At 33.5% G+C, this 16,245-nt stretch overlaps 2 protein-coding genes and 1 long non-coding RNA gene across 4 annotated transcripts; all 3 read right to left on the reverse strand.

Annotated features, from left to right (window-relative positions):
• Positions 1-300: 300 nt before the first annotated feature.
• LOC138179776 (uncharacterized) lies at positions 301-4,325 on the reverse strand. Its single transcript, XM_069112915.1, has 3 exons — positions 4,065-4,325; positions 3,368-3,925; positions 301-384 (listed from the first exon to the last, which is right to left on the reverse strand). Exons 1-3 carry the CDS (start codon positions 4,323-4,325, stop codon positions 301-303), a joined length of 903 nt encoding a protein of 300 aa, XP_068969016.1.
• A 577-nt stretch (positions 4,326-4,902) lies between these two features.
• On the reverse strand, positions 4,903-15,716 carry Fem (feminizer). 2 transcript variants are annotated; one of them, XM_069112638.1, is made up of 10 exons: positions 15,382-15,716; positions 14,949-15,130; positions 9,291-9,356; positions 9,049-9,159; positions 8,828-8,915; positions 5,897-5,944; positions 5,622-5,792; positions 5,414-5,552; positions 5,192-5,351; positions 4,903-5,120 (listed from the first exon to the last, which is right to left on the reverse strand). In XM_069112638.1, exons 1-10 carry the CDS (start codon positions 15,714-15,716, stop codon positions 5,101-5,103), a joined length of 1,320 nt encoding a protein of 439 aa, XP_068968739.1. In that variant the 3' UTR covers positions 4,903-5,100. The 2 variants fall into 2 exon arrangements, with proteins under 2 accessions (XP_068968739.1, XP_068968740.1); XM_069112639.1 differs by lacking the exon at positions 9,291-9,356.
• On the reverse strand, positions 14,428-14,822 carry LOC138179642 (uncharacterized). Its single transcript, XR_011173093.1, has 2 exons — positions 14,786-14,822; positions 14,428-14,686 (listed from the first exon to the last, which is right to left on the reverse strand). It is a non-coding gene; the product is annotated as an uncharacterized LOC138179642 (long non-coding RNA).
• Positions 15,717-16,245: the final 529 nt, after the last annotated feature.

A 16,245-nucleotide genomic window follows, 5' to 3' on the forward strand; every position in this document is an offset into this window, starting at 1 on the left:
CTGTGACCAGTCGCCATGAGACGGCCGGATTTGAAAATACTGCCTCAAAGCCAAACCCAATACATTTTAACTGAGTTATAATAGACATTTCTCACAGTCTTACATATGCATGTTGCGCATGAGGCTGTGACATCAATTTCATCTCAACCATAAGATATCGACCCCGAGTTTTGGACACATCACCACCTTATCATCATAGCCTACACCAAGGCTGTGACACACCTTAGTCCACATCACAGATAAAGGCTTGGACCCCTGACCTTCGACGCATCTCCGGCTACACAGAAGCTATGACACACCTTAGTCCACATCATAGATAAGACATCGACCCCCGACCTTCGAAAACTTCTCCATATCATAACCCACACCTAGCCCCTCAACATCCTAAAACCAAAACATATATAAACCGAGACTTCACTCAGTTCGGGCAGTTCTTGTTCTTATTCTAGTTGCTGTACTCATACAACCTCTTTTCTCCGGTTCAGTGTCATTCCTGTAAGTGTTAAAATTTATAATAAAGTTTTATAAAGGAAAACTAGTAGTTGGGTTACGACTCAAGCTCCTTACTACAATCCAAGTACCAATTTTACGTGACAAGGCCTTAAGCTTGCCCGACCTTTGTTTATAAACCAAATATCAGTGGCAATCAATACTGACGCATATGTTACCACAGACGCACAGCTATGAGCAGAATTCATTGTAGTGGTACCGACAGCTTTACACTTTTTTTTTTAATTTGTGCCTTACAATTTGTCCAGCTGGACATTTGGTAAATTTTTCTAACACTTTATTACTATATAATACGTGGATAGCTATCCCCAGCGGGATACCATCTTACAGTTTGTCTATTTGTTTTACGATCGTTTTGTAAATTTTTAGTTTATTTTCTACGCTGAGTTTAGAATTACATTACAGTATATCTGTCTTCTTTTTATCCGTATTTTGTCTATTATTGATTTAGTATGCTGTTTCCATGTGAGTTGTGTTTCTAAGTGGAGTCCTAGATATTTGACTTGCCTTGTTTGCGGTATGTGCGTGGCGTTCAGTAGGATGTTTGGTGGTGTCTGTTTTCGCAGTGTGAATGTAATATGGTTGGATTTACTGGGGTTTGCTTTTATTTTTTTATCTTACAACCATTTTTCTATTTTTGTGATATACTCTTGTAACTGCTGTTTCTGGATTAGTATGCTTGACTAGTACAGCTGTATCGTCCGCGAATGCCAGTGTTTTCCTGTTGGTAGTTGCTGATATGTTGGCCGTGTATAGTGTATATAATATTGGTCCTAAGACCCGCTTCCTTGCGGTGCCCCTGCCTTGATGTCTTTATCTTCAGAATATATGTCCTTTATTTTTACTACAAAAGTTCTGTTGGATTTTACGTATGTGTAGGAAAAAATTGTTCGAAATCATGCCGCTCATTATGTATTAAAACATCATCGAAATCAGCTTGTTTAACTATTATATACTGATATGTACTGTAAATAAGTTATATGATTTAAACTAAATTATGGATAGAGCAAACTAAAATAATTATAATAAGCCGCACAACAATAACAATAAACTATACTGTAATATAAGTAACTTTGAAAAATATACGAAATATAATGTTTCGCTTTGTTTGTTCAACCGTTCAAAGCTAATGTTGCCACGAAAAGATACGTTGTGAAAAAACAAAAATCTACCTATAAAGGAGAAAAAGCATAAGATTTAAATAAGATACAACTCGTAAACTGAGAACAGACCAATAAGGAATGCACAAGTTTTAGGAAACTTCGAGTGATCATGTTACAACGCCTCTAGAACAATAATAACGCTTGAGTTGTTCACAGACTTACGTCATTTAAAAAATAAAGCATCACGGATTTTTCAGTGAAAAAGAATTTTTCCCTGAGTTTCATGTAGATGCTTTATCTGCTTGTCTGTTCGACATATGTGCCAAATTAGTGATTTAGTAAAGAATAGTTCTTCAGAATGTAATTCTGATTTAGAGGATGTGAATCAAGAAAATAGACAACTTTTCGAAAATCGATGGCCACTGACATTTGTTTCGGGACAAATACACCGACCATTAGTGTTAATACCTCGTATCCACCGCAAACACTTATTTATAAAATACAAAAGTTTGTAATATTATTAAAATTTTATCAAGATATATCAGATTTACGTAAAGTCCATTGCCTAAGTAAATTTTGCTATTATTATAAATGCTAAAAATAAAGAAAACGTAAAGAAAAACGTAAAAAAAATAAAGAAAAACTAAAGAAACCAATCCACTGCGCCAAAGAATCTCCTTGAAATACGTAGACGTAATATTTGATATACTATAAATAATAATATATATTCAATACTAAAAATAACATCAAACTTTATAAACATATTACTTAAATTTAATAATTCACAATTTATTATCAATTGATACAATTTGTACACAATATTATTATTACCACCTAAAATTATATGAGCAAGTTTCACATACAAATACATCAAACATAGAACATTTTAATAAGATTTTGGAAACTATATTAAAATATTAAATATACTTAAAAATTTATATATTACATAATAATGTGTTCGAAAAATCAATGATTAAAAATAAGTATTCTTTGTCTTTATGATTTTTAGCTTAAAAAGCGACTGTATAAACAGTGTAATAGTGTTTACAATGTACCGAGATTGTAAAACCCATCAAGCATCAAGTTTTATATGTTACAGTGTTTGAATGAACGAATTCATATAGTTCCTAATTTAGATCATAAAAGATTCTTATAATATAATATAGTGATTAAAAAAATATATAACACTTGTATACCTCATATATTCATAACAATATCTTGAATTAAACATAATCTACTTCACTACGATAATCTTGAAGAATATTTAATCTTTGTACAATGTCTAATATATCGTGAGTTGCTTAGCGCTGTAGATGTCGCTGCTGGGTACGGCCGCTTCTCTTCTCATTTTTGTATCGTGAATAGCCGGGATTCGAACCCGGGTTCCGAACGGTCCGACACTAGTTAGTGGTCGAGTGGTATTTGCTATCGAGTGCCACCACAGGCCTCTTTTTCACGATACTACATATATGGCGCGGCAAGTACTGTACGTTCACGCATTGTGCAATAAAATATTAATTCTCTATTCATCATACACTTTCCATTAATACATTGGTCTTTTTTTCCTTAATCGAGGAGGGGGAAATGCTGTTATGCATGCCCAGACTGAACTATGTGGGACTCGGCCGATGGCGTTGCCATACCCACTAAGAACCCCTCCTCTCTCCGCTCCTCTTCTGTGCAAGCATCGACCCCGGAACCACCTTACAGCGTTACTTTAGGGTTGGGCTTAACTACGCACCGCTCCCTCATACTTGAGTCCCATTTCTTCTTCTTGTATTTCTAGTTCTCCTCCTCTCTTCGAATTTCTCCTGCGTCATTCTTGCTAGCATAATTTTTCTGCACAAGGCCTGAAACCTTGTCAAGTCGTCTTCCTTCTTCACCATTAAATTCTCCGTTGTTAGTGGTGTACCGACGTAATTTTCTAGTTCCGTCCTCTCACGTATCCATCCTGGGCAGTGAAAAAGCGCATGTTCAGCGTCATCGCCCTCAGTATTGCAGTGCCAACATCTGGAGTGGTCCTCCTTATTAATCATTTTTCGATAGACATTAAAAATTCCGTGCCCTGTCAGGATCTGCATGGTGAAGTGATCAATATTCCTCCTATATCTTCTAAATAAACATGCATTCGCTACCAGTCGCTTCGCCCAATTGTTTTCTCTGTAAAATCGCCTTCCATTTCTCCATGATACGCTCCTCCAGTGCCATAATCCTCTCTTAATAGACTGAGGCGGCCCCAGCTCTTGAACGGGTGTTGTACTGCTCCTGCTGATCCTCCTTTTTAATACGATATTTTTCGGCCCAAAGCTCCGCTGTGAAATAAATGGGCAAAATGCCCATAAGCATGCACAGTGCTGCATGGAACACTGTACGATAGGCCGTCGAAACTCTTGTCAATGCGGCCCTTTGGGCCCTTTTCAAGATGTTCCTATTCTTCTTAACTTCTAATACCTTGGCCCATACAGGCGCCGTATATAACACCACCGACTCCCAGACCCCATAATAGAGTCTTCTAACAGAGCCGGTGGGCCCGTTGATAGAGATCATAGTTGATAATGGGCCGTTAGATAAAGATCTAAATGCTCCCATAAGGGCGTTGGCCTTCCCGCATACCTTTTCCAAGTGAGTTCCGAACCTCCTTCTGCAATCCAGCTGGACCCCAAGGTATCTCACTTCCTGTCTCGTCGTCAGAAGGTATCCCTCGACGTTCATCTCGATTACCGTGGGGATCCGTTAATTATGTCCCAACATGTGACATCTATAACATCTCACTATGTTGGGCAGAATCCTAGCCGTCGCTATTGTCAATCCTGTTTTAATTCTAATCCGCCTGTCTTTAAGTACGGTGCTCGCCGGCAGCATCACTTACGGCCTGCTGCGTTTCCCATGGCGTCATCCTTAAGGACTTAACCTGTATACATTGCTCCTGCTTAATGCCTAATCCCGTTGCTATATCCTGGATTAGTTCTTCCCTTGTAGCTATCAGGTCTACATTTTTCATTTCCGTTGGAGTCATCTGCGTCGCGACTGTTCTACTGTTCACCATCCGTTTCTGCGTTGGAGTCGATCCACTCCTTCAGTTTTTTAATCTCCTGCACGCTCTCACGGCTTAATTTCTTAAGCGTGGAATCCTCCTTGCTCAATGCTGTAACTCTCCTTACCATCCTATCCATATTAAGAGTTAATATTTCGAGACTCTTCATCAGCCTTCTCACGTTTCGAAGTCCGATTATTGTTCCTCTTCCCTTGTCAGCGGACGACCCTTCCTCCGCCTCCCGATCTCTTCTCTGCTCATCCTGCCCTATCTTCTTACGAGAATCGGCCATTCTAACACCTCTTCTCCCAGAGTGCGGGTAAACTATTGTCTCCTCAAATGTCTTATCGACACCACCCCTCTCCAACACTTTTAATTGGTTCCCGGTCACAGTTACCGAAAGAGAGGTGGCCCTGGGACCGACCATTCTCTCCTCGTCCCTCGTCCAGTCTATTAATACATTGGCCTAAATCCTATATAAAACACAAATAATTAAAACAGTAACTCTTCATGCACGTCATTATGAATTAATGAATATACATACTAGGATTTAGAGGCGGACGTAATCTATACATATCTGGCGGAATAAATCGTGGTGGAAATGGTCTTAATGGACCAATCATATGTCTAGTTCCTCCTAAAGGTGGTACCTGACCTCGAATTGGAACCAAGGGTCCAACCATTATTGGTCTCGGAGGAAAATCCTAATGACCAATGAAATTTAATATCGATAGAATTATATTCCGTGTACAATTTGAATACTTACTCCATAATAAACAGGAACAGGAATCTGCTCGATATAATGCGATGGAGGTATCCTATGTTCTCTAGACCTATCTCTTTCTCTTCTTTCTCGGGACCGTTCTCTTGATCTTTCTCGATAAGATCTTTCATCTTTAGATGACCTATTGTTTTAATAATATTTGTAAAATGTGGTTTTCCAAAAACATATATTTCACATGCCTATTATATACCTATGATGAGAATCTCTGACCCATGCTCTTTGTTCTCGTTCCCTTGAACGTGAATGATCCCTATGACCTTTTCTTTCACGCAGATGCTCTTCCTCTGCAGTGTTTAATTGACTATGTCGTCTGACTGTTTCTTTATACTCTCTACTTCTACCTCTACTGTGATCTCTTCCTCTAAATGAATTATACAAAAATGTAGAAAAACTGAATAATAAACGTATTAAACATGTTAAAGGTATTAAACAAAAATATATAAGATTATAAGAAATAATTTGTACCTGTCACTTCTATAACTGTCCCTGTTATCATATTTTGAATCCTCATACCTAAAAAAGAATATTTAAATAACAAAAGTCTAATTTCTAAACATTTGGTTTTGTATTATAATTAATATTCGATATTTAGTATTTGAATATGGGGTGTTTACATCTTAATATAATTTTTACATTTTAATGTAGGATACGCAATAATGTGTGTATTAATATCCATATTTCATCAAATGATAAATTTATTTATATGTGCATCTTATAAAAAAGATAGCAAATTACCAAAAAAATAATAATAGTAAATATTGATGGATAATCGTACATTACATTAAATTATCATTATTATTTAAATGCATAATACTATTTTGCATTCATAGATGCAGTATCGTAGAGAAACCATTGTAAAAATCCCGATGAACTACAGATAGAAAGCGAAAGTGCTGACGGACCGAGAAGGATGGGAAATTCGGTGGGCTATATGCCCGTGGCCCTTTAAGACAATGGGTAATTGAAAAAGATGTACGTGACCAACTTGGGTCATTAACACGTTGGGTTGTAAAACACGTGTACGTTGTAGGAGTATCGAAAACTGGTATAAAAAGGACGTCTTGATGGAGAGACTGGTCAGTGGTCAATAGTTGTAATTGGAGTTACGACTGAGTTGCGACTAGTTGCAGTTACGAGTAAGCTACAACTAATTGCGGGTTAATCGTTACTCATGAGTTGTCGAGACGTTGTGAGTTGTTAGGTGTAAGTTGTAAGTTGAATAGTTAAACAAATTTAGTTGCCTTAGTTGTATCACATTACTACATTAAGCTCTAATTAAATAGTTACAGTTTTCTGTTTTAGTCACAGTAAATAAATTTATATAATAAATAAAGATTACTATAATTCTGATTTCTATATAGATATCAATAGGAAATATCTTTTTTAGGTATTTAAAGCATTAGCTTTTTACTTTATTACTGAAGTACATGCAATAAGTAGTTGTTTAGTTATTATAAATTATTAGTTGTTAAGTTTCATTATAAATTAGGGAAAAGCACGCAAAAGCAAGTGGAATAATTCTTAGACCAATATTAGACACAAATATAAAAAATAAACAAATTTGTGCAATATTATAAAAAATAACAATTTTATGTTTTATTTGTTATACATTTCATTGATTGCTTTGCATAATCCTTAATAACAAATTAAAGATTGTGCAAAGCAATCAATGAAATGTATAACAAATAAAACAAATGATTGGTATACATAAACATTAAACTTACTTTTAGGATTTCAATTGCTTACCTTCTAATAACTGTTATTAATTATTATATCCACAATACATTACCTGAACAAAAACCATTTAAAAATCGAATATGGTGTACTAATGTTGGCACATGCCAAAAATACTAGTAATAAATTACATTTGTATTAACATACTAACCAAAAAATTTACATTACAAATTAATATTTACTAGAAATAACTTTTAATAAATTAAAATTTTTGTGGTTATTACACTTTATAAAGATATAATTATTTTGCATTCATTAGCATGAAAATGATTATTTATAACTGATTATTTATAAGAAATTTTAATTACAGTATATGAGAATAATATCTGCAAAATGTAAGTATGAATTTGAATACCAGTGCTGTCTATAGTGTATAGTGAATACTAGTTATGTACTTAGTTCTAATTCACTCTTTATTCTATGATAAAAAGTGTACCATTATATTTTTGCATTTTTCGTGAGGAAACAAAAAGAAAAAAAACGTATATGATCAAATTAGAAAAAAAACATAAACATTGATAGTGACATAACCAAGCATACGCGTACAGATAGCTCCCTTGAAATAACAGTTACCATGCCAAGACTAGGTATATTTTCATCTACTGAAGATGAAGGAAGAGGGGTTTTTAGCGAGTTAGCACTTTCCACTTCTCACACATAAAAAAAAGAAGCGTAAGCTGAAGCAAATCAGAATGTAGTAACACAAAACACATACCTAAAATAGAAATCAAGTAGCACAATTGTATTTAGAACATGGATTTAAAGTTATGTTACGTTAAGATAATGAATATATATTACAGCAAAACATGTTCATTATGAACGTAAATATTTTAATAATGTTTATAAATATTATGTTATCACGCACTAATTTAAATTTGTTAATATTATAATAATATAGTATATATAATGTTTGTAATATTATATATAAAATTTTACGTAATCTTATATAAAAATTTTAGATAATCAAATAATTATTAATTATTTATTCACTGTATAACAATACCTTTATAAAAAAAAAGAAAGAAAAACGAAAAATATTATCATATCCATATTTAACACGTTGGTCGCCCAGCGTAATTCGGTTAAGTTCCTGCGGGGCCCAAATCCGACCGTCGGTATGCTTTCCGGCTAGAGTATTCCGAGAGATCTCATGGCAGATATCACAGATCTTTCATTTAGTCGAGAAGCATACTTCTTGCGAGACGTACATCAGTGATTTTTTCATCCTCAAAATGTTCAGTAAACAGCGTGAAAATATATTTGAAAGTGAGGAGAGTTACTACTCTACAATAATGGAAAAACTGGTATCGACAGAAGTGACCAGATGGTCTCATATGCCAGTACGATACGGAAAAGCATCAAGTGGTATCGGAAATTAGGACTACATTTACTTTTAGGAACAACTATAGTAAATGCTCATATTGTGTACCAAACAGGCACAAACAAAACAATACAGACAAGAAAATATATAATATCCTATATTTAATTAACTCGAACAAGAAGAGTGCCACCCATACTTGGGTTACGGGGGCCCCACATAGATATGGGTGACGTGGCGACCAACATGTTAGTATGAAATCGTATGGAAGAGTGGTACGAAATGGGAAAGATGATATATAAAAAGAGAAAATATCGTGTTGATCTAATAACCAATACACAAACCTGGCATGGCGGGACGATCTATGTCGGGGACTGGGGCTTCGATTCCTTGAAGAAGTAGTATATTTTTTATTCACTTTCGGCTTGCTTTCTAGAAATTAAACATGTTATTTTTTCACAAGAAAAATAAAATTTTGATGTATATAAAAAATATCAACTATGAAGAGAAGTATTTTATCTAGTTAAACAAAATAATGGTAAAAGATTTTAAATAATAAACAAACCTAAATTTTCATTATTTAAAACAACAACTGTACGACGTTCCACAATTTCATCTGTTTTGACTGTTGTACCTTTTATTTCTTCTCTTTCAAATATAGGTTTCGATCCTTCTCCTATGGTTAAATAAATTTATTTATAAATAAAACATCCAACGTACTTGCACATGAAAGAAACAATTAAGCAGTATTAGCAGTTGTGACAGACCTTAGAAATCTTAAGGTTGATATGTAAATAAACTGACTACCTCTGAACGATTGTAAGCCAGGACATTTTATAATAGATGTATGAAGTGAATGAAATGGTAAACATGCTATAAAAAAGATAGAAATATCATTATTTCTTATTTTATATTACTACTTCTGTATTAGTATTACATATGTCAATTATGTAAAAAATGTATATATATATTTGTTATTAAAAATATAAATCACATTAATTGACTGCTTATTATACAAATATATATAACGTTTTTGTATACAAGTCATTCTTCAGATTAAATGCACAAATGAACGTAAATGGCTTACAATTTTCTTCAGTGCCAGAAATCACAAAAACAATTTTATATACACAAATCCATAATTATAAAAAACATTAAGTTATGAAATGCACTCTTTACTTTATGTTATTCTGAATAGATTTTATTATATATACGATTTAATAATTAATATTTAATATTATATATTTTTTATTAGTAATAATTACTAAGAATTAATAATTTCTTTAAACTTTATATATTTCAAAAGCCTCAACTTTTTTCTATTAAAACTTTAGTTAAAAAATAAGAATTTTCTTTTAAGAAAGTTTGAAAAATTGGACTAATTTATGTTTAACAAAATTACAATCCTATGGTGATATCTTCCGAGATGCTTCATATCTTCCATGATGATTAAAAGATCTTCTACTTAATTGATATATATATAACTGTTAAATAGATGGTACATTTATACTGCACGTGTGAGAGTGCATTTGAGTGTCGAAGGACGTCCAGGTCTCAGCTGCAAACATAATCAAAAGCGATTAAAAACGGTTAGAAGTTATTAAAAGCGATTAGAAGTTATTAGAAGCGATCAAAAGAAAACAAACAAGAAAGCGAGTAGGCTGTCGAGTCGTTTGGAGAGTAATGTACATGTAGAGCTGAATAATTTGTAAATAAATTTTAAACTTTTTATTTTTCCAAATCCTCTCTATACCTTAACATGGTAGCAGAGCGTGGTTAGTAGTTGGTTTGAGTGAGTCTCAGTAAGGGAAGAAATGTTCAAAGGATATAGAAATACTTCGACCACGTAGAAACGCTTGAGAAGGGATAAGAAATCAATCAAAATGGAGAGATCGGAAATTATGATATTTTATGGTATTTGATAGTGAGGATTACGGTATGTAGTAGAAAAGAATTATGATGTTTCTGAGGTATGAAGCATATGTAACGGATCGGTACCAACAGGACGCCGACAGGTCGAGGTATCAACGCGGTCGTAACACCTCCCGGGCGATCCGCGGGTACCAACCGCCAACACCAGAGGGCTACTACGACGACAACGAGTCTGTCTGAATATACGGTGTCACGATAATACAAATACCGCACCTAGCGAGACTTCCTCTACGTCTAAGGCAGGGACTACCGGGCATAGCCTTACTGACGAGTCCACCGGTAGTCCCGAGACGAAACGCGAATTCTCTTTTCACCAGGCAGCAACTACACTTCCTACAAATGCAATACCGCTATAACCAGAGTGAAGACTGAAACAGATAATGCAGACTGGGATAAAAAGGATCTGAAGGCAATAAACGTAATTTACATTGCCATCACGAATAGACAACTAGAATTTATTAGTAAAGAACGAACAGCGTATGCAATAATGAAAAAGTTCGACGAGATGTACTTGAAAGAGTCTACAGCACTACAGATCGTGTGCAGAAGGAGATTGAAGAAGATGAGGCTTGATAAGTACATTGATTCAGCATCGTTCTTTAGTGATTTTGAAAAACTAATAAATGAATTAAAAAGTGCGGGCGCACAAATGAAAGAAAAGAAAAAGCTGAATTACATGCTAAATACGTTACCCGTAGAGTATAGCTACATAGGGTATCTAATAAATACCTTGAAAGAAGAGGATCAAACGGTAGCGTATGTGAAGAATAAAATCGAAATAGCGGAGAAGAAAAATAAATTTGATCAAGGAGAAATGAAAACTAACGCTTTTGCTGCAAAAAAAGGAGGATGCTTCAAATGTGGAAGAGTAGGACATTTTGCGAGAAGAAGCAAGCGGGAAGCAGTAACAGTTGTCGGCATGGGTCAACACGTGGTCGCGGCAGAGGAAGAGAAATCAGAGGCCATACGAGCAGGGGACGTGGAAACTTCCATCGTCAATCAGCAACGGGCACGAGCGAGCAGGGCAACTCAAGAGCAGGCACATGGATGGTGTGACATCAATCACATCTCAACCTACATCAGAGATAAGACATCAACCCCCGAGCTTCGGAGTCCTTTGGACACATTACCACCTTATCATCATAGTTTACACCAAGGCTGTGACGCACCTCAGTCCACATCAGAGATAGGATATCGACCCCCGACCTTCGGACACTTTTCCACATCATAACCTACACCGAGCCCCCTCAACATCCTAAAACCAAAACGTATATAAGCCGAGACTTCACCCAGCTCGGGGAGTTCTTGTTCTAGTCGCTGTTCTCGTACAACCCCCTTTCTCCGGTTCAGTGTTATTCTATTATTGTAAGTGCTAAAATTATAATAAAGTTCGATAAAAGAAAATTAATAGTTGGGTTACGACTCAGCTTTCTTTTCTCTTACAACCCAAGTATCAATTTTACGTGACAATGGCAAGGACGCACGCAGCACACAGCAGCGAGATGAACGAACTAAGTAATAATGAAATAATTTGACTATTAGATAGCGGTTGTACCGATCACATAATTAATAACGTAAATTATTTTGATAAATGTATCGACCTTAAAAAATCAGTAAATATATATTTAGGCGATAATAGACCGGCAAAAGCAACAAAAGTTGGAATCGTTATAAGCTACTTTGAAGTATTTGGAAAACAAAATAAAATAAATATAAATGAAGTATTTTACGCGCAAGAAATGTCCGCAAATTTGATCAGTTTAGGTAAACTAACAGATAATAAGAATACGGTTATTTCAAAAGGAAATATTGCAAAAGTAATAAATGAGAACAATAAACTTACAGCTGTAGCGTTCAAAGAAAATGGGACATATAAAATGAAAAGTATATTGAAAGGGAAGGAGCATTTAGCAAACAGTGCCGAACGTAATGGTATGAGTCAAAAGGAAAGATGGCATAGGATGCTAGGACATGTAAATTTCAAATACTTGAATATTTTTGGTAAAGAGCAGCTAGTGACAGGTATACCGAATGAATTTGAAAAGGAATTTTTGAAATGTAAGATGTGTATAGAAAGTAAAATGCATAACCTACCGTTCAAAAATAATCGAACTAAGTTTTAATAAGTTTAAGTAAGAATAAGTTTTAAATTTTCTGTTAATTTATTCGACAAGCATGTAAATATGATTAAGTATACGATATAAATGTAAGGAGGCGTGTTAAATAGATGGTACATTTATACTGTACGCGTGAGAGTGTATATGAGCGTCAAAGAACATCCAGGTCTCAATTGAGACAAAAGCAATCAAAAGCGATTAAAAGCGGTTAGAAGCTATTAAAAGCGATCAGAAGAAAACAAACAAGCAAGCGAGTAGGTTGCCGAGTCCTTCAGAGAGTAACATACATGTAGAGCTGAATAATTTGTAAATAAATTTTAAACTTTTTATTTTTCCAAATCCTCTCTGTACCTTAACAGTAACATATTACATTTTGCAATCAAAAAAGTAAATCTCGATCTTTACTTAAACATTTCAAAACTAATTATTTTTTTAGTTTACAGTTGTTTGCATAGTATTTCGTAATGTGTGCAATATTTTATAAAATTTGTTTAAAATAGTGTATTTGTAAAAATATTGTATAAAATAGTTTATAAAATTTGTAAACCAAATCCTATTTCATGGCTATGAAGCAGAAATAAAATTGTCTATTTATCTAAGAAGAAGCCAATGAATTCAAATAGATTCAGCAAAAAATATTTTTGTTTCATTATAGAATTTTCAGATGTAATAGTTAATCTCAAGTAGTTATTATTGAATATAACTTTGATTTTTCAATTGTAGAATTGTAACCTTTGGTGATGAATTTTCAATCGAAAAGTTCCTGATCTTTAAGATTAATGTCCCTTCTTCCACTGTTGAATTAAAAATACATTTGACACCTCACCATAGTAGGTGTTCTAATTAAACTTTCGTGCTTTTAAACATGCAAGCATATAGCAAAGTATATGGCGGATGCACAAAATGGAGCAAAAATTTAAAGTATATTTTTACAAAAAATTACTGCCTTATATTATGTATCATTAGTTCCGTTTTACTATTATTCCAAAAAAATTATTTTTTGTGCAAACTCCATAACAAAAAAAGGAAATATAAAATAGCAAAAGGAAATAAAAGCACTCTTAGAACACTCAAGATAAAAGACATTGTGCTTACATATTGCACATACATATGTTTAATACCCAAATATTCAAATCCAACGTTGTATTCCAAATTTTCTTCATCCTTGGTGAATCAAAAACACATTATTGACTTCAACGTTGTGTAAATTGTGTTGAATGCTTTAGGAAACAATACGATGATAAATCCATTATCTTCATGTCTGTAGAAACTTCCACATAATGTCATCATTCTTCAGCTGATGAATTTAATAAAGTGAAAATTTTGCTATTCTTAATCAAATTTTAATCACATTAAAAAAAAAAAAAGAAAAAATACAACATATGGTTTTCAATTTTACATTAAAAAGCATACAATCCACTGGAACTTGAACTTATAAATTATGATTTTCGAAAAATTCCAAAAGGCTTATCTTTCAAGTTGAATTCATATATTCCTTAAGTATTTCTTCATTGGATGACTGAAAGTTGTTAGATAATTGCAGAAAAAAAACATGTTACCCCTTCCTCTTCTGACTGCTACATCTTCTAGATACATAATACCTTGTTGGAGATTATTAGTTGTCACTTTTCTTGACACATTTCTGCCAATAACCATTTGATTCTTCGTAGTTTCACAGCACAAACTAATGTACCTTTTGGTCCTTTACTTTGTTGATGTATACCTGCATAGTTTGACTATTATCTTTTTTAAAAATATTTGATTATAACTAATTGTATACTGTATCAAGTTGCAATATATTTTGCAATGAAAAATATTAATGATGAGCAGAAAGATCATTTTATCAATTTAAACAAAATCAATGGCAGAAAGTTAAAATTTTAAATAATTAACAAACCTAAATTTTCATTATTTATAGCAACGACTGTATCACATTCCACAATTTCTACAGTTTTTGACTGTTGTACTTTTTATTTCTCCTCATTCAAATATAGGTTTCGATCCCTTCTCCTATTTTCTTTGTCCTTAGTAAATCAAAAACACATTACATATTAACTTTAAAATTATATAAATTGTTGAATGTCGTAAAAGATAATACGATAACTATCATCTTCATGTCTGTAGAAACTTTTATATAATGCCATTATTCTTCAGCTGATGAATTTAGTTAAGTAAAAAGTTTGCTATGTTTAATTAAATTTCAATCATATGGAAGAAAAAGAAAAAGATGTAACGATTGGTTTTCAACTTTACCTTATAAAGCACACAATCTGCAGAAACTTGAATTCATAGATTAGCTTTTTCGGAAAATTTCAAAAGGAATCATCTTCCAAATTGAATTCATATACTCCTTTAGTATTTCTTCACTGGATGACTGAAATTTCTTAGGTAATTAGAGAAAAAAACAACATTTTACCCTCTCTTCTTTTGACCAGAACATCTTCAGGATTGATAATATCTCGTTGGAGATCATCAGTTGTCGCTTTGCCTGGTACATTCCTGTGAATATCTACTTTAATTCTTCGTAGTTCTGCAGCGCTAACCTGTGTGCCTTCTGGTCCTTTAAATAAAGGTGTTGTACCATCTGATGGTTCTAATCTATAATGCAAAAGAATTCACTTCATTAAACATTAATTTTCTTTTCATAAATTAAAGACTAAATTATATCTTTCAGCATCACATAAATATGTACCTAATATTGCTATTATAATCTGCAAAAAAACTTATATTTTATATGTACATACTATAATATATCCTCTAAACATTTGCTTTAAAAGTAATTTTCATTTGTTCTTAAACAATTTCGTTTAATTGTCTAAAATGAAGTGTCTTAGATTAATCATACTTACTTTTTAGATAATACAGATGTATTAGATGTATTTGATGTAACAGTTCTATGTCGATTTTCCGTGGATTTGCTTTTACTCTTACTGCGGCTGTGATGTGAAAATCTTCCTCTGGGCAGTGGTAAACCTTTCTCAATAGCACGACGTATTTCATATTCTAAAATCTTCTTCTCCTTCAACTTTTCATGTTCTCGTAGCCTTTGTTGTTCTATCATCCATTCGCGCCTACGCCGTATTCGTTCTTCTTCTGTTCTTCGTAGACCAGCCTCGTAGTTTCCATTGCGTGATAATCTCAACTTTTCATCACGATGGGAATGATTCGACACGTTCCGTTTCATTTTCCAAGGAAGAAAAATTTCGTATGCGTAGAAATTAACCTACAAGTCCTTTTTTTTGAGGTTACAAATACAGAAGATTCAAATATGTACGTTATACCAAAGAAAAAACATAATAGTAATATAGACTTACAAAAAATTTGCTGGAAGTCGAGGAAGTTAGGGTAGTTCAATAATAAATTGAAGTATCAGCCTATTAGCAACAAAGTTATTGAATCGCATAGGAGGGATTGTGAAAGGAGTCCTAAGAAGATCAAATAGACATATATACATACAGGGTGTAAAGAAAGTAAGTGTCAAGAGAATCATAGTATGATTCTATACCTTCAAATTGGTAGAGATTTATAAAAGAAAAGTTAGTGCAAAAACGACCTTGACCTTGAAATTCAAGATAAAAATTTTTTATTGTGAAAGAATTCTACTCATCACGAAAAACAAATGTTTTAAATGTCGCAATGACCTCTTCTCTCGGAAAAAAGTTTTAATGATTCTTAAACTGGTTTTATTCACGATATATTTATATTTATATATT

The sequence above is a fragment of the Bombus flavifrons genome, chromosome 5, assembly GCF_040668555.2.
Source record: "Bombus flavifrons isolate JBK064 chromosome 5, iyBomFlav1_principal, whole genome shotgun sequence".
Lineage (NCBI taxonomy): Eukaryota > Metazoa > Arthropoda > Insecta > Hymenoptera > Apidae > Bombus > Bombus flavifrons.